Source organism: Ranitomeya imitator, chromosome 5 (genome assembly GCF_032444005.1).
Source record: "Ranitomeya imitator isolate aRanImi1 chromosome 5, aRanImi1.pri, whole genome shotgun sequence".
NCBI classification, from domain to species: domain Eukaryota; kingdom Metazoa; phylum Chordata; class Amphibia; order Anura; family Dendrobatidae; genus Ranitomeya; species Ranitomeya imitator.
Window position 1 is genome coordinate 261,347,437 of NC_091286.1, and position 19,014 is coordinate 261,366,450.

Here is a 19,014-nt window from a genome sequence, read left to right on the forward strand (position 1 = left end):
CTCTCCACCTGCAACCTCTTTGGCCTCTTCACCCTAGGCCAGAACTTCTGGCATGACTAGGCCTCTGACTTCTCTGTGTGCGGAGGACTGGATGGCAAGTTGTGAGGTCGGCGGAACGGGGGAGAAGTGAAGTGAGTATTTTCTTTTTAAAACGGTTCGCCTGCTCCTTATTGGTTCCTCAAAATGGCGGCTGCAGAGGAGCCAATTATAAAAAATTAATAATATAAGAATAAGTAAATTGGTAAAATTTGGGATGATTTAAGTTCCACTAGAATAAATGTGCTCATTGATGTAACAGTTAATATTATTTTTTCAAAATTTTTCTTTTAGACAATGACTGCATTAATCTATTAAGATAATCATTTCCTAATGAATGCCTTGATATTCCCATTCCAGGTCCGATACAGCCGGTGACTAGAAAAGGTAATTTTTTGGTCTTTTTTTAACTCGCTTCTAACAAATTGCTTTTATTGTTATTTTATGAATATAATATTTAGCATATATATATATATATATATATATATATATATATTTATGTATATGGAAATGAGATAAGGACTGACAACCGCAAGTCTCACCCTATTCACTGTTCAAGGATGCTAAAACCAAACAGCATATACAGTTATAACAGCATTGTAATAATATGCCGGTGTAGTGACTACTTCTTCCTTATACCCCTGACATACTAACCTTGACTGAATATGATCGGGATGAACGTTGTCCGAGAGAAATGGTACTATACTGCATAAAATTATTTTAGGAAATATATGAGAACATTATCAGCAAGCACTGCTTCGTCCATGGCCCCTTGGAATCACTTTTTAACATTTGGTTCATAGTCCTTGACCATTAAATGGCTCAATCTGCCAAGCAATACCATGAGAAAAATGAAAATTGTAAATCTAATGAAATCAAACAGTAGTTATTATACGCCATGATTGTTTTTATAACCATTGGCAGCATAGGTGATTTGTCAGGAAGGAGACTGTGATCCTCTCCAGAAGACACATTACGAGCACCTATTGTCCACGCTATCAAACAAAAATTCTGATTAATTTCTGGTAACTTCTCCACCATAAACCCCGTATCATGTTTATCTTGCTCAGCGGCATAAAATTTAACAAGTCCATTAACACTATGACATGAGGTCAAGCGAGACAGACATGAGAAAATGAGGCATTTTGTGAAGGCCTACAGCATAATGAGGGATCTAATAATAAAATGCACGCTCCAAAAAAAATATACGGTCTCTACATAATGTAATAAACTTTCACAAACTGCTCAGTTGCCAAGGCGACGAAGATTAGCCCAGCGGCTTCTACATCCTGTCATTTTTTTTTTCTGAATACTAGCTGGTAATATTAGGATTTATTAACAATGTGTCACATTGATAAGGATAAATTGCATGTTTTACACTGGGCATGTAAGTCTTCTTTAAAATGAGATCCTCTTTATCAACTTAGCAATATAATATGATGTGATTACCAGAAAATTAAAGCCATTTGTCATAAAGGAGGTGACATATCAAACAGAAATTGACTTCTAAGTGCATTTCTATTATTTCTATTGTGCATACATTGAGAGGTAATGCTTCCGGATCATTTGACATTTGGCTTGGATTACGGAGACAAAAAGAGTGACTCTATTGACATAAGGACAAAACGACAATGATATTTAACAATATATTCTACAATCTGTTCATTCATTTTTAATTGTTTCATTTATATTTTTTTAACAATTCAGTCACCCATTGAGAGAAATGCATGTATCATGCTCTTTGTACTTCATCAAAATATTTACTTTTATGCCTAAATTATCAAGCTGTTCTAGTCAAAATTGTGCAAAAAGTAATAAATTATGAAAACATTTCAACTTCTGCATTATTCTCACCGAGTGTTGAAAAAGATGGGCATGGTATGCAAAAAATGGCATCGTTAAAAATATTTACACAGATTTATTAAGATTTTCACCAGAAAATGTTGCACATTTTTCCACAAATCTGGACCTTTTTGGATTAGATGTAGGTATCATTTTCTGAATTTAGAACAGTCTGAATATGTGCCAATGTAGTTTGTGCATTTTAATAAATTAGATATAATTTATGCCAATGATCTTTTTTTTACACTGCACTAAATAACATCAGTATTAATAGATCTGACCAATAGGCCCCAATTCATGACCGGTATGGATCACGCCGGTCTTGATGAAAGTGCATGTTGCAGAAAGTTGCTCTTGAATTTTTAAGAGACCTACAACTCTTATTCAATCATGAGTGTCTTAACAATGATCTGGGCCTCTGTGTGCCTCATCACAAATCTTTCTCCAGTTGTGGACTGGAGTAAGATTTGTGGCCTAAGCAATACAATAGCTCATCATGAGTTAGACAAGCATGTGCCCGTCCCACCTGTATTCACTCACAGCTCCACACATTTTGTCAATGTTGGCTGTAATTGGCATGAAAAAGTCAAAAGTTGTATGATTTTGGCCTACTCCGTGTTGCACATAAACTTTGAGACTTTGAAAAGAGTTTTCCATATAATGGCTTTGATGATTCAGGGCCATAGTATTTTAGTACCTGTTTTGTAAGGCTGCCCATTGAAACTGCCCAGCTAGACAAAGTAACAATTTTTACAATTCATGGAGGTTTGTATTTTTATTAGGTGGACATAAACTATAATTATTTAATATATGTAAATGTCTAAAATATATGTCTTAAAGGTAAGGTTTTATGAATATTGATGATATGTTATCTGAGCATGCTCGTGTGCTAACTGAGTGACTTCGACAAGCTCAAAAAATATGTCCGAGTCCCCGTGCCTGTATGTCTTGTGACTGACAGTTGTAACCCATGCATGAATTGCCTGTTTGTTGGGCAATCCTTGCATGTGTTGCATATTATTATTATTTATTAATATAGCACCATTAATTCCGTGGTGCTGTACATGAGAAAACGGGTTACGTACAGAGTTATAGATATCGTTTACAGTAAACAAGTTTACAATGACAGACTGGTACAGAGGGAAGAGGACCCTTTCCTTGCGGATTTACATTCTACGGGATAATGGGGAAGAGACAGAAGGTGCGGCAGCTCTGGTGGTGGTGAGGTGGCATCTCTGGTGGTGGTGACGTGGTAGCTTTGGTGATGGTGACACGGCAGCTCGGGTGGTGGTGAGGCGGCAGAATGGTTATTGCAGGCTTTAGGCTTTCCTGAAGGGTTGGGTTTTCAGGTTCCATCTGAAGGATTCGAGGGTGGTGGATAATCGGACGTGTTGAGGCGTGGAATTCCAGAGGATGGGGGATATTCGGGAGAAATCTTGGAGGCGGTTGTGTGAGGAACAAATAAGTGTGGAGGAGAGAAGGAGGTCTTGGGAGGATCGAAGATTACGTGAGGGAAGATAGTGACATATTATTCGAGCATGTCGAAGTCACTCCTCTAGCACCCTAGCATGCTTGGATAACACCTTATCCGAGAACATTCGCTCATCACTATTTATTAGCATTTGCCTCTGTACCAACACAATACTTGTTCAATTTGAAATTTTCAGCAATTACCCAAATTGCTCCCAGAAGTCATATAGCTAATAGGGAGGAACGGGCATTGCAAAATTAAATAACCCAAGTCTATTTCCCCTTAAGTTAACAGTATTAATTAAGAATGAATGCAAGTTATTTACATACCACCAACACCACTAACCGTATATGGAGACTACTTGCATACTGGAAAATTCTCTGGCCCTGTATGCATACAGTATGTTGCCCAAATTGCTCCTGCTCATAACGTGAATGCTTTCAGCAATTTCACAATATTGCAAAAATGCTATAAATGCAATTTCCTTATATAGTAAGTGTTCAACAGAACAGTATGATTGGCAGTAAGAAAGGGTATGTGCTTCAAAATAAATTGGTGCATCTTACTGCAGCTGGATTTTGATCAAGATTGTCAGTCTTGATGAATTCCCCCCAAGTGTTATCTGGCTGGCAGAGAAACTGCAGATGTATATTCTGCCAATCAGTCAGTTCAGTTAAGTTTTGTAAGACATGATAGGTTCTTATTATGGATATGCAGATCAGAGGAAAGGGAGAGATCAGCTAATGATCTCTAATGTTTCAGCATATTGTACTGGTTTAGAGTTTCAGGAATTCTAGCTGGCCTGCAGACCTGTCACTAATAGCCGAAGCATTACAGTCATGGTTATGATACTTATGATTTGAGAAATTTCTATTTCAATTAATGGTGACATAGTAATGTAGACATTTAATACTGGCAAAAATTAAGAGGCCACTGCACAATGTTCAGTTTGTCTGATTTTTCTCTTTATAGGTATATTTTTTATTACAATTAAAAATATAATTTTATTCTATAAACTTCTGACAACATGTCTCCAAAGTTTCAAGCAATAAATTTTGTATTTATTTTCTGAAAGTGAGATACGGTCAAACTAATAAAAAATGCATTGCTTTCAGACCTCAAATAATGCCAAATAAAATAAGTTCATAATCATTTAGAAACAATAATACTAATGTTTTAACTCAGGAAGAGTTCAGAAATCAATATTTTGTGGAATAACCATGATTTTTAATCACAGCTTTCATGCTTGCCACCAGTCTTTCACACTGCTTTTGGGTGACCTTATGCCACTCCTGGTACAAAAATGTAAGCAGTTCTTCTTTGTTTGATGGCTTGTAACTATCCATCTTCCTCTTGATTACTTTCCAGAAGTTTTCAATGGGGCTCAGGTCTGGAGATTGGGCTGGCCTTGACAGGCATTTGATGTGGTGGTCCTTCAACCACACCTTTTGATTGGCCTAGCTGTGTGGCATGGCACATTGTCCTGCTGGAAAAAACAGTCCTCAGAGTTGGGGAACATTGCCTGAGCAGAAGGAATCAACTGTTTTTCCAGGATAACCTTGTATGCGGCTTGATTCATACGTACCTTGCAAAGATTAACCTGCCCAATTCCAGCCTTGCTGAAGCATCCACAGATCATCCCCAATCCTTCACCAAATTTCACAGTGGGTGCAAGACACTGTGGCTTGTACACCTCTCCAGGTCTCGGTCTAACCATTAGACGACCAGGTGTTGGGCAAAGCTAAAAATTATACACATCAGAAAAGATTACCTTACTCTAGTCCTCTATGGTCCAATCCTTATGGTCTTTGACAAACTTCAGCCAGGCTTTCCTTTGCTTCTCATTGATGAAAGGCTTTTTTCTAGCTTTACTAGCTTTGCTCAGGCAATGTTCCCCAACTCTGAGGACTGGTGTTAAGGTTGGCGGAACGCACCGAATATATTTATTAGATGAGATAGGTGCGTTCGCAACCCGGGATCCACCGTGCAGGAAAGAACCTGCTGCTAAGTAAGGCGGTGAAGTAAATTAATATGAACGAACTCTGTAACTTCACAGAGCCTGTAGTAAATAGAACGCTGTGCCCTGTTTAGCTCACAGGGTACACAGCTACTGAGTAGAGCCGACAGTGGTCATGCAGTCCCAACCAAACACGCTGCTCCTCTCCGGGTGAGCCGGAATTCTAATGGCTATTAGCCAGCCCTGAATGCACTCATGAGAAATTCCTCGCCGGAGGTGCCAGCATTCTAGGGGCTTATTTCAGCTGGGTCCCTGACTGCATACACACAAAAACTCCTCGCCGGAGGTGCCAGCATTCTAGGGGCTTATTTCAGCCGGGTCCCTGACCACACACACGACCACACTGGCGCTGAGCTCGTACATATTTGATACTAGCGCATGGCCGTGCGGTCATGAGAACCTTTTATAGCTGCAGCAACTTCAGGACCTTCCTAGAAGGACCAATGGAAGGCTGCCACAGAACTTGATCAGGTACAGGGCCTTCCTGGTGGACCAATGGAAGTTGCTGCAGTAACTGAGCATGTGACTCTAGACCTCCACTGACAGATCTTACCCTGGGCATGCTCAGTGTGTGCAACGCAGGACTTAGTCCCAGAAAAGCCTGCTTGTCGCAGACCAGTGCAGGGTACAATAGCAGAGCCTGGAGAGGCAGCAGTAACCCTTTGCACAGTATCAGATTCAATTAGACGCTGGGACCGACATCTCCGCTGAGCAGGCTCCACTGCGGCCGATGCAGAATGGGAGACCGCAGCAGACACGGCTCGAGACTCCCCATGTGCAGCGGCGGGAACTCGACTCCAGCAGGGCAATGCACTATGCCACACAGCTAGGTCAATGAAGGTGTGGATGAACGACCACCACATCAAATGCCTGTCAAGGCCAGCCCAATTTCCAGACCTGAACCCCATTGAAAACTTCTGAAATGTAATCAAGAGAAAGATGGATAATTACAAGCCATCAAACAAAGAAGAACTGCTTACATTTTTGTACCAGGAGTGTGATAAGGTCACCCAAAAGCATTGTGATAGACTGGTGGCAAGCATGAAAGCGATGATTAAAAGTCATGGTTATTCCACAAAATATTGATTTCTGAACTCTTCCTGAGTTAAAACATTAGTATGGTTGTTTCTAAATGATTATGAACTTGTTTTCTTTTTTGCATTATTTGAGGTCTGAAAGCACTGAGTCTTTTGACTATTTCTAATTTTCAGAAAACAAATACAAAATTTATTGCATGGAACTTCGGAGACATGTTGTTGGTAGTTTATAGAATAAAAGAACAATTTACATTTTACTCAAAAATATACCTATAAAGACAAAAAATCAGATGAAGTGAACATTTTGCAGTGGTCTCTTAATTTTTGCCAGAGCTGTATATTAATACTGAACACTGAGATGTAAAAAGCACTGAAAAATAAGAATCTATTGTAGACAGTCTCCATGAAAGTGACAGATGATTAAACTACAAAATAGGTAATGCTGCTTGTATTGTGATTTACAAATGATGCTATGACATTGAACAATATAGTAATGACATGGTTCAATATACTTGAAGTCATAAAAGCAATTTCAAGCAGCAATTTTTTAAATATATACAGATCAGTATCTTAAGAATTTCCAATGCTATTATAAGCACACAAATTCTTGAGCACTAATTTCTGAGACAGTCCTCGTACTTAAACTGAATTTGCAGAAATTCATGGGTTTAATGGAAAAACAAGCCCATTCAGATAAATGGAACTGAGTTTTAGTCACAGATATATCTTCCACATGTGAATTGACACAATAGGCATGAATACAAAACATAAAATTAATAAATACAAATCATACAGTAAAAACAGTAAAATTATGGCATGCTCTATCAGATTATTGGTGTGACATTTTCATTCTCTCAAAAGAATTGTCATTAGGCGGAGTATAGGTTTATACACAAAGTCAGGCAGGGTAAGCCATCTAATGGAGGCTTTTTGCATTGCTTTTAAGTTTGTGTGTCAAGAGCTCTTACTTCTCTACGAGCCCTAAAGCTGAGGTTCCTTTGTAAAGTCATTTTCAAATTTGAACTTCTGATTTATGCCTGCAGTTTCTGTAAGGGCATGACTACATGGCAAATTTTCCGCTGGACCTTTAAGGCTGGAAAGTTGCATCTAATGGCATGTAAAATTAAAGCCTCTTTTCAAATAACTGTACGGGACTTACAGTGGTTCCATTCTTTGATGTGTTCTTAACTGCGGTAGACAAGTAGGCAAGACATCTTTGTTTTTTTCACATTGTTTCTGGTTAATTGTACTTTGCCGTTCTATTTATACAAAAAGGAGTAAAGAGGTGGTCCTCTTTCAGCAAACCTCTGCACTCAACCTCAGTTAGGCTAGTTTCATGCTGGTGTTCGGCAGGGCAGCGGATGGCAGCCTTCTTCTTCTGTTAAGCCCCTCCCATTTCCGCACCTCTTCCTTCAGCTCCATCTATGTCTGCATGTGTCCTGTGTACCCTATCTTTAACATTGGGTACGCAGGCCATGTGGATGTATGCAGATGCCTCCGCATGCATCATTTTGACCCTGCGCTGAACTGCGTCGAACGCAACATGTTGCATTTTGTTGCGGTCGGCGCAGCGTCAAAACGATGAATGTGGAGGCATCCCCATACATCCACATGGCCTGTGTACCCACTGTTAAAGAGAAGGTATGCAGGACGCATGCAGGCGCAGGCGAAGCTGAAGGAAGAGGTGCAGCAGTGGGAGCGACTTAACAGAGGAAGAAGGCTGCCATCCGCAGCCATGCCGAACGTTAGTGTGAAACTAGCCTTAGTTGTGGAAAAGCTGATATTTACCTCTTATAGTTCAGTGCTGTGTATTCACTGTTGAGCCCAACCTCTGTTGTTCTGTTGCAGCAATAATGCCAACAGCATTCAGGGAATTACTGAGATCAGCAGTGTGTACATCAGTAAACTTCCTGAACTCAATGATTGGCTGCAGCATAGCCAACTAGAAACATCATCACTACAGCCAAATAAGAGAGGGTAAGCAAAGCTCTGCTGTTTTTTTAACAGCTAACGGAGCCTGTGGACAGAAGTTTGCTGAAAGAGGAAAACCTCTTACACCAAAGTCCTAACTCCAGCAGAGCGCTAAGGTCCAAATCAAATTCAAAATTTTTATAGATGACTTTTAGGTACAATCTTTCTTTCTTTTTTTTGGGATTGTACTGGGTCTCAAACTTTTACAAACATAATGATTATGTATATGTTAGGCAACATTCCACAGTCAGAGACTAGCATCATTCATATTAGTCCATGTCCTCAGTAAGGCTCCCTCGCAATCCCTTAAATCATAGTATAGTAGTACCAAATCCAATGAAGCATGCCACATATTTCATTATTCAAACTTGGTATAACAATACGGCCGTGGAAACATACAGAGAAAAAAGAAAAGGAGCTCCAAGTGTGTTACTTACATTACAAGGCATAGTGAGCAAAGGTTTGTATATGCTCACCTGTCTGGGTTTTGACTTGGCACAACTCCTTACTTGTAAAAATGAAGGGCTGCTGCTCCAACCGCTGACCCACACACCGGATGGAGGAAAGGTATTCAAACGAAACAGGAAAAAGAGCGATGATTCCCATAGAGTGAAGACAAAAGTGCATGTTTTCTGGATCCTTATTTATTCACACAACACGTTTATAAGTCGGGTGGAAGATTATGCTTGTTTCCACAATTAAAACGATGCTTTCGGTGCAGCAATTCTAAATGTAAATGCTGTTTGATTATAAAGCATGGCTGCTCAACATTTACATCAATGACAGCCAGAGTGACTTTTAACAGTATTCAGTTTTTTACTGTAATTGTTGAACATCCTTTGTAATTTATCTGCTTGAATGTGATTGTAATCCTACAGTATATGAGAAAGACTATACAACCTCTTCATTGTAGAATAAATAAACATAGATATAATATAAAAATGAGGTATTGAACCATAGTTTATCTAGACATTTTTTATTAGAACCCAAGGAAGACAGCACAAGTCTAAGACTTATTATATTTGAAGACATAATTGATCACATTACAAATAGATATCAGAAACTAATGAATCAAGAGTCTTACTGGATTCTCAAATTATCCACACTGGCACCTGAAGGGTTAAATGAAATCACTGAAAACCCAAGATAGGGTGTCAAGTTCCAGCAGATCAACAGTCATAAGGAGTCTCCAAAAATAAAATTTAAATACAAAAGTACCGTATTTTTCGGATTATAAGACGCACTTTTGTTCCCCCAAATTTTGGGGGAAAGTGGGGGGTGCTTCTTATAATCCGAATCTGTGTGCTGTGCTGTAGAGGAGGGGGGTGGCTTTGAGGTGGTGTCAGGGGGCTGGAGTGGGCTGGCTGCAGGATGCTGAGACAGCAGGGGGTCCTGTGCTCCTGCTCATGTAATATTCACTGCACCCGCTGTCCATCACCTCGGTGCTGAAACTGTGCGAGTTGATTCACAGGGGAGCAGCGAATATTACATGTGCCTGCACTCTCCCCCTCTCCTATCATGGATATAGCCCCCCGGTCACTCTTATATGCCCCCCTGTGCTGCTGTCAGGCACATGATAAAATAAAACACACTTAAATCACCTTCCGATGATTGTTCCGTGCTCCCAGCTCCTTGGTTGTGCTTCCTGTGTCTGTGCTGACATCTGATCATGTGATCGGCACAGCACAGTGATGACATCACTTTGTGTCCAGGTCACATGATCCGATGCCTGGGAACCAGGAAGTGCAACCGAGGAGCTGTGAGTACGGAGCCATCATCGAAAGGTGAGTTAAGTGTTTGTTATTTTATCATGTGCCTGCCAGCAGCTCAGGGGGAAGCATGTTCCTGCCAGCACAGGGGGCATATTGTGACCGGGGGCATGTACCTGCCAGCACAGGGGGCATATAGTGACCCAGGGGGGCATGTGTCTGCCAGCAGCCAAGGGGGGCATATAGTGACCCAGGGGGCATGCGTCTGCCAGCAGCACAGGGGGCATATAGTGACCCAGGGGGGCATGTGCCTGCCAGCAGTACAGAGGGCATATAGTGACCCAGGGGGGCATGGGTCTGCCAGCAGCACAGAGGGCATATAGTGACCAGGGTGGCATGTGCTGGCCAGCAGCACAGGGGGGCATTCAGTGACCAAGGAGGTCATATGCCTGCCAGAAACACAGGGGGGCATATAGTGACCAGGGGGGCATGTGCCTGCCAGCAGCACAGGAGGAACATGTGCCAGCACAAGGATGGGGGTTATATAGATACCAGGATGAATGACATATGACTTGTAAGACGGACACTGGCATTATAAGACAGACCCCCATTTAGCATAAAAAATATTTTTTTTTTTCTCTTTTTCTTCACCAAATTTGGGGGTGCGTCTTATTATCTGATGCATCTTATAAAGCGAAAAATACGGTATATATATTTTTTAATGATTTTTTAAATTATTATCGCCATACAATTATAAGACATCATTCATATACTCAACATAGCTCACATTTATGTACAACAAATGGTTATTTGCTGCAAATTATACATATGTGACTTTTATAAATTGATTATTTTAATTATTTATTGTGTTAAGCTGTGTAGAAGTTTCTTCCCTCCCCTATATATGGGAGGTGACTCTGTATAACACACTGTACCGGATGAAAGAGTCAACCCAACTATGAAACGCATGGTATGAATGAATAAAGATCCAGAGAACATACACATTTGTCTTAACTTTGCTACTGTGCTCAGGAATCACTCCTCGTGTTCCTGTTTGATGTGAAAACTGATGTGGCTAGCATGACTAGTCCAAGAGACAGATCCCAGGAGGCGTTTCGCTGCGCCACTTCCCTAGACTGATTTGTCTCTCCATACAGGTGTATATAAGAATAAACCCATCAGTTTAGTTTAAGCACGGTGGGAAAAAAGTGGGATGTTAAATTTCTTGGGCTAACAATTATAGTCGCATGGTCTTCATAGTATGTTTTCTTTGAAAAGGCGCAATGTTTTAGAGCAAATAACACACAGATAAAATAATGCAGATAGTCTCTGATTTATGTTGCCTTTGGTTCAATCGGCATGAATTACCTAACAGGTTTATTTAGGATAGTATAATGCAATAGCAGGAATATTTATCTTATCGCTCTCTCGCCACCATTCCCACGGTCTTATAAATACCCCCAATGGTCTTGTATGTTGTCCTCAAGCAGTGACGTCGTGACAAGAATACATGAACTACTATACCCAAAGCACTGGCCACTGTGGTGAACTCATGGCATTAATATGTATTTCACTATTTTAAAACTTTGAAATTGTTAGTAAAACATTGTTGAACAGTCCCTTTAACATGTTTTTACTGCAAGAATCTTATAGAAAAAGATAACTGCAAAACCGAGCAAAATATTTAGCAATCTTTAGCATCGTAAGGCATTGACTAACCCGTTTCTAATTAGTTTTAACGGCTGCCAAAAACAACCTGGAACATTTTTGTGCTTAGTATTTTCTTTCAACACTGGTTAAACATTTATAGTTCATAGACAGATTGAGACTATTTTTTTTTGCAAAATGTTCTTTAAAATGCATTAATTCACCTGGCTACACATTCAAATGATTTCATTTTATTTAAAGCTTATTTAAATTAGTGAGAATGATGAAGTAAACATATTTAGGTCATGTTTTCGGTGATTTCAAAGCTGTAAAATATTCCTCCCATAAAATTACTTACATTTTTATTTCTGTTAAAATATTATTGGTGAAGATATACCTCCTGACCACAGTAAAGCAATTACTCTGTGAACCTGTGACTTTTAGAATTGCTACTTCCAACAGGAGGCAATAAAGATTCTGTTCTTTGCCCTGTGAGAAGACTATTTGCATATCTAGTATCCCAGGGGCATATTGCATGACCTTTAAGTCTCCCTAAACCAACTCAATGCTCTCCACAATGAGAAACTTTATCCCTAGTCAAAGATCTTTCACCCAGCCAATTAGTTCTCCTATAGTGATGAGCGAGTGTACTCGTTGTTCGGGGTCCTCCGAGTATTTGTTAGTGTTCGGAGATTTAATTTTCATCACGGCAGCTGAATGATTTACGGCTATTAGCCAGGTTGAGTACATGTGAGGATTCCCTAGCAACCAGGCAACCCCCACATGTACTCAGCATGGCTAATAGCTGTAAATCATACAGCTGAGGCGATGAAAACTTAATCTCCGAACACTAAAAAATACTCGGAGGTCACCCGAGCATGCTCGGGAAAACCCGAGCAACGAGTATATTCGCTCATCACTATTTTCCTACTATGCTTGATGTGTGGGAAAAAAACACTGAAATGCATGTCTGCAAGTTTAGATTTTTTTTGTTTTAAATCCTGTGACAATTATATTTTTAGGATTAATATTTGCAGTAGGTGGCACCAGAAACACTTCTCTCTTCCTCTGTCAAGAGTCTATTTGCATGTTTAACTTTCCATGGTGACATTTCATGGCCTCAAAGTCTCCACACACCAACTTGAAGCTCTATTCAATGAGAAACTTTACTAGTAATTGCCATTGTAGGCACAAGTTTCTTGATTGGCATGTTTTTATTGTGTAGCGATATATGGGCACCAGCTATTTGTAAAGTGATTTAGCAGGTAAACTTTGATCAACTGTTCATTTGCATGGTGAGGGAAACAAAATGTAATTTTGAGGTTTTTTATATTAACCATTGTACTTTTTTTTTACATTTTTTAGATTGTATTTCTTTTTTTTCAGTTGTACATATAGAGAGAGAAGAAAAACTTGAAAAATTGCAAGTCAAATCCATACCAAAACGTAAGAAAATTCAAGAACATGGCTGATTGTTCATTTAATAGCATTTCTTTTAACATTTTAAGAAATGTATGCAATGTTAAGCATATAAAAGAATGCATATTCCATATTGAATGACTGTTGAAGTTGAAGCCCTTGTATGAAGCCACTTCAGTGCTTTAGAGAAGTTCATTATGAGCACTGTGCCCTGAAATAATTCTATGATCTAAAGTGGTCCCTCATCCTTTATAAATTGTAAGAATTGCACTGATATAACTTTGCCCAGTTCTTTTTCTGTGCTTTTCTTCAGCTCTATAAAATAATTAAAAGAATATACACCTTAAAAACTAAATAGCTCAAAGATGTTGTCCCCTTTGGTTCATCAATGAAGAGTCGCTAAAAGGTGTTCTGCCCAATATTGAGCTTTAGTCTGTGAAGAATCCACCAGCAAGTGTTCAAATTCTTCAATGTCTCTTCAGTTGAAATGAAGCGTAACTCAGTTTCCATTGAAATTAATAGCTTTCTGTGTCGTACACTTTTTCTAGCCGCTCTTCTCTCTTGCTAATGAGAATCCTGAGTGGTGCCACCAACCCTTCTCTTAACTGAGAACTCTTGAACAGGGTACTTAACATTAGTTTTATAAAACTGGCTCTGAAAAGTAATGTCAAATGATTAATTAGGGAAGACCTGTCACCAGCTCAACAGTGGCCAGTTTTTTGCTCTTATCTGATTCCTGGTGCTGTGATAAGAATTCATTTTTTTTAATCTGCCATACAGCTCAAGAGATATGAGACCTTTTTTTCAGTAATAATTTAGAGCTCCACTAGAGCTCTACCACATTTTGGTTTGCAGCCCAATTTTCAGCTCCATGTTGTCGTTACATCCTTTTGGAATGGAGACTAGGATCAGCTCGGTCTTCTGTTGCCACAATTGAACCAAGGTCTTTTTGTTTGCAACATCCCCGGAGTACAATCATTGTCCACAGATGCTGCAATCAAAAGACCTTGATTCAATCGTGGCAAACAGAAGACAGCTCTGATCCTGGTCCCCATTTCTGATTCTTCCACCATGGAAAACTCCTGGAGGCGATATTTTCTGTCTCGCCGGGAATAGCTGCAGTCTATCACTTTGGAATCCAAACCAAAATTAGAGTTGTGACTCAGGTAGTACAACTTTATCATGTAGGCAAGTTTCCTTATACAACTCACCTTGATTAATACTTACTTTCTTTAGATAGCACCACTTTTTTTTCTCTTTATGAATATTTCATGCAAATAGTTACATCCTTTTGGCAGCCGAGGAGTTGTTTGTGTGCAAAATGCCTTGGCTTTGATATATTTATAGACACAAAAAGCTCACAAAACATCTCCTGAGTAGAAAAAAAAAGGATGAAACAACAATATGTTGCAGAACATTGGGTCCAAAAACAAAATTGATCATATGTTCTGTGCTCTGTTTCTTTCATCGTTTTATATATTAGATATAGTTGTCTGTGTGTGCGCGCACACATTTGTTTGAGATGGTGCACTGTGGAGTGAGGGGTGGTGGTCTGGCTGACCTAAACATAACATGGAACACATGTGATCACTGGAGCTAGACCTAAATTCAGTCTGTTGTAGGGGACAAAGGTAACAAGCTACAAAATATCTTACATAAAAAAATAAATAAAATGAAAGTAAACCCTAAAACAAAACTAGGGTCGGGACAATTCAGGGAAAATTTTGTGACCTAAAAGATTACTGCAGGTGGAAACGTAAACCAAACTAAACAAACCAGTCTGGTAGGTGTATGTAGGTTTGTTAATTTTTTCTTAATTTGGAAAATAGATTTTGTATATATATAATATAAAGTTGTAAATGATATTATTTTCAGTTTACTATTAGTAGAATTAATCCTTGCCTAATTCATGTAAAAAATGGATATGTTGACAGTTAACCCTTTGAGTTGTAAGTTTTCATTTTGCATTTTTCAGTTCTTCATAAAGAAAGGCCAGCGAAAGAAGAACACGTTGAAAAGCCAAAACACAAAGGTATGTATATCAATATAAGATAACATTTTGTAAATGTCAATGAGAAGGTTTTTTTTTCCTGTCTGTCCTTGGCTATATCCATATGTAAATATCAAATAGAGGTATGTCTCATAGGAGTAGCTATAGAGAGGAAATTCCTGACTTCATAATGTCAGCTCTACATAAACTAATGCCAAGCAAATTAATTTTCCTTTGAAATGAATTGGGGAATGAAATGTCAATCTTGGATACTCTGAAGTGATTGCTATATCATTTAGGGGTATCATTTCTGCAAGAAGCTAGTTCATATAGAAATGAATACATATATATGGTATGTGTGTGCATAGTGTGCTACGCGTAACAGCTCGGACTCATCAAATCTTAGCATGAACTATGCTAAGATAACTAATGAAACAACAGAATTCATTTTGTTTCCACTCCATCCTCCCACCACAAAAAAAATCACTTATTTTATAATTTATGCGTAACCAAAATGGTTCAGCGAAATCCAATGCCTACTCAGATTCATCGACTTATTTACATTCAGTGTGACATTATTATCCAAAAATAGCAAAACACAAGAAAAAGTTAACATAATTAGCATTTTTAATAATTTTTCAGCCACCCTGTATAATTAAAGTAATGGTCTACTATGCATTGAATAATGTAAATACTGTATAAAATGCAAAGACAACTACTGAATAGCTGTTTCTTTCATTCATATCCTAAAAAGATAATTAAGAAATAATTAATTAATAAATTAAATGTACTCCAAAATGAAGCCAATAAAATACAACTCATCTCTCAATCAAAAAAAATCATTATACAGACAAAATAATGCAAAACTAAAATAGTTATAAATGTTGGCTCAGTGGTTAGCACTGGTGCTGTGCAGTGTTTTGGGTCCTGGGTTCAAACCCCATCAAGGACAACATCTGTAAAGAGTTTGTGCACTGGGTTCTGAATGTATTCAGACCACTTTAAATGTTTCACTCTTTGTTTCATTGCAGCCATTTGGTAAATTAAAAAAAAGTTCATTTTTTTCTCATTAATGTACACTCTGCACCCCATATTGACTGAAAAAAACAGAAGTGCAGTAATTTTTGCAACTTTATTAAAAAAATCAAACTGAAATAGCACATGGTCATAAGTATTCAGATCCTTTGCTCAGTATTGAGTAGAATCTCTCTTTTGAGCTAGTACAGCCTTCTTGGGAATGATGCAACAAGTTTTTCACACCTGGATTTTGGGATCTTCTGCCATTCTTCCTTGCAGATCCTCTCCAGTTCCATCAGGTTCGATGGTGAGCATTGGAGGACAGCCATTTTCAGGTCTCTCCAGAGACGCTCAATTGGGTTTAGTTCAGAGCTCTGGCTGGGCCAGTCAAGAATGGTCACAGAGTTATTCTGTAGCCACTCCTTTGTTATTTTAGCTGTGCGCTTAGGGTCATTGTCTTGTTGGAAGGTGAACCTTCAGCCAAGTCTGAGGTCCAGAGCACTCTGGAAGAGGTTTTCATCCAGGATATCTCTGTACTTGGCCACATTCATGTTTCCTTCAATGACAACCAGTCGTCCTGTCCCTGCAGCTGAAAAACACCCCAATAGCGTGATGCTACCACCACCATGTTTCCCTGTTGGGATTGTATTGGGTAGGTGATGAGCAGTGCCTGGTTTTCTCCACACATACCGCTTAGAATTATCACCAAAAAGGTCTATCTTCATCTCATCCGACCAGAGAATCTTGTTTTCCATAGTCTGTGAGTCCTTCATGTGTTTTTTAGCAAACTCTATGAGGGCTTTCATATGTCTTACACTGAGAAGAGGCTTCCGTCGGGCCACTCTGCCATAAAGGCCTGACTGGTGGAGGGCGGCAGTGATAGTTGACTTTGTGGAACTTTCTCCCATATCCCTACTGCATCTCTGGAGCTCAGCCACAGTGATCTTGTGGTTCTTCTTTACCTTTATCACCAAGGCTCTTCTCCCATGATTACTCAGCTTGGATGGACGGTCAGGTCTAGGAAGACTTCTGGTGGTCTCAAACTTCTTGCATTTAAGGATTGTGGAGGCCACTGTGCTCTCAGGAACCTTGAGTACTGCAGAAATTCTTTTGTCACTTTTTGCTAGATCTGTGTCTTGCCACAATTCTGTCTCTGAGCTCCTTGATCAGTTCCTTTGACCTCATGATTCTCATTTGGACTGACATGCACTGTGAGGTGTGAGGTCTTATATAGACAGGTGTGTAGCTTTCCAAATTAAGTCCTATGAGTTTAATTAAACATAGCTGGACTCCAATGTAGGAGTAGAACCATCTCAAGGAGGATCATAAGGAAATGGACAGCACGTGACTTATATATGAGTGTCTGAGCAAAGGGTCTGAATACTTATGATCATGTGATATTTCATTTTTTCCTTTTTTATTAAATTTGCAAAAATGTCTACATTTTTGTTTTTTTCAGTCAAGATGGGGTGCAGAGTTTGCATTAATGAGAATAAATTAACTTTTTTGAATTTACCAAATGGCTGCAATGAAACAAGAGTGAAAAATTTAAAGGTGTCTGTTAGGGGTCGAGTTCCCGCTTCTGCACAGGGGGAATCTCGAGCCACCTCCGCTGCGGTCTCCCATTCTTGTCCAGCCGCAGTGGAGTCTGCTCAGCAAGGACGTCGGTCCCAGCCTCTTGCTCATTCTCACTCTGTTCTGAGAGTTACTGCTGCTTCTCCAGTCTCTGCTATTAAAGTCTGTGCTGGTCAGCAGCGAGCGGACTTCTCTGGGACTAAGTCCTTGTCTGCACGTAGTGAGCATGCCCAGCGTAAGGTCTCCCGTTGGAGATCGAGGGTCATGTGCTCAGGTTCTGCAGCACATTCCATTGGTCCTCTTGGCAGGTCCTAGAAGGGCAAAAGTGCTGTGGCCACTTCCTGTGCTGCTGCTATATAAACTGCGCATGACCGCACGGCCATGCGCTAGTATTGTCAAACAATTGCTAATGTGTGTATGTTGTGAGTGCAAGTCGTCCTTGGATACCCCTACCCTATAGTATGACTGTTCGCGGAAGGAGTATGGCTGCTACCTAGCGCCCGACTTATCCTACAGCACTAGTCACACATTATAGCGTCCAGTTGCTGTGACCGCCAGTACGGCGCCGTGCACTTCCTCTGTGCTTTCCTTACCCAAGCCTGGGTGGTTAGTGGCGTTCGTCAGTGCGGCACTGCATGCTCTTCTGTTTCATTTCACACCCAGTTGCGGTGTTGCGCCAGAAAGGGTCTAATCGGACTTCAATCCCAGTTGGGGTTGAGTTCGCTGACTACTTGCTCGCGCTTCAGGTGCGGTGCCGCGGTCCTGTGCCTTAACAGGATTGCTTCTTTCACGCTGGGTGAGGTTAACCCACGCGTGTATACTCTAAGTGTACCGCCATGTAGTCTGCTAATTGCTAGCAGCAGGTTTTCACCTGCACGGTGGACCCCGGACTGCGAACGCATCTATACCATCTGTCTTGGTGCGTTCCGCCAGTCCTAACAGAATACTAGCGCCCGGGTCTGGCTAGTAAAATGGCGGACGACCAGCGTTTACAGCGGTACATCCAGCAGCTGGAGGGAAGGTTGGCGGCTCTTGAGCGTTCAACCTCAGCTGTGGATGTTACTGCTGTCGCTGTTCAGGCTGCAAGTGTGGCTGCAGCTACCTTGTCCACTGCCGCTCCTGTACCGACGCTATCTCGCCTCCCGCTACCAGAGAAATTTTCTGGTGACAGTAAGTCCTGTAGGGGTTTCGTGAGTCAGTGCTCAATACATCTCAAGCTTCTGGCCTCTCGTTTCCCTACAGAGCGGGCTAAGGTGGGCTTTCTAATTTCCTTATTGTCGGAC

The 19,014-nt window shown here is 40.2% G+C and overlaps 1 protein-coding gene across 25 annotated transcripts in view; it reads left to right on the forward strand.

Annotated features, from left to right (window-relative positions):
• The window catches only part of LOC138637428 (titin homolog), a 1,151,517-nt gene that overhangs the window by 144,792 nt on the left and 987,711 nt on the right, over window positions 1-19,014 (forward strand). For all 25 annotated transcript variants that reach the window (XM_069726100.1, XM_069726106.1, XM_069726124.1 and 22 more), the window contains 3 exons: window positions 397-423; window positions 13,117-13,176; window positions 15,125-15,181. In XM_069726100.1, coding sequence (XP_069582201.1) covers window positions 397-423; window positions 13,117-13,176; window positions 15,125-15,181 — 144 coding nt within the window. The remainder of the gene's footprint in view (window positions 1-396; window positions 424-13,116; window positions 13,177-15,124; window positions 15,182-19,014) is intronic.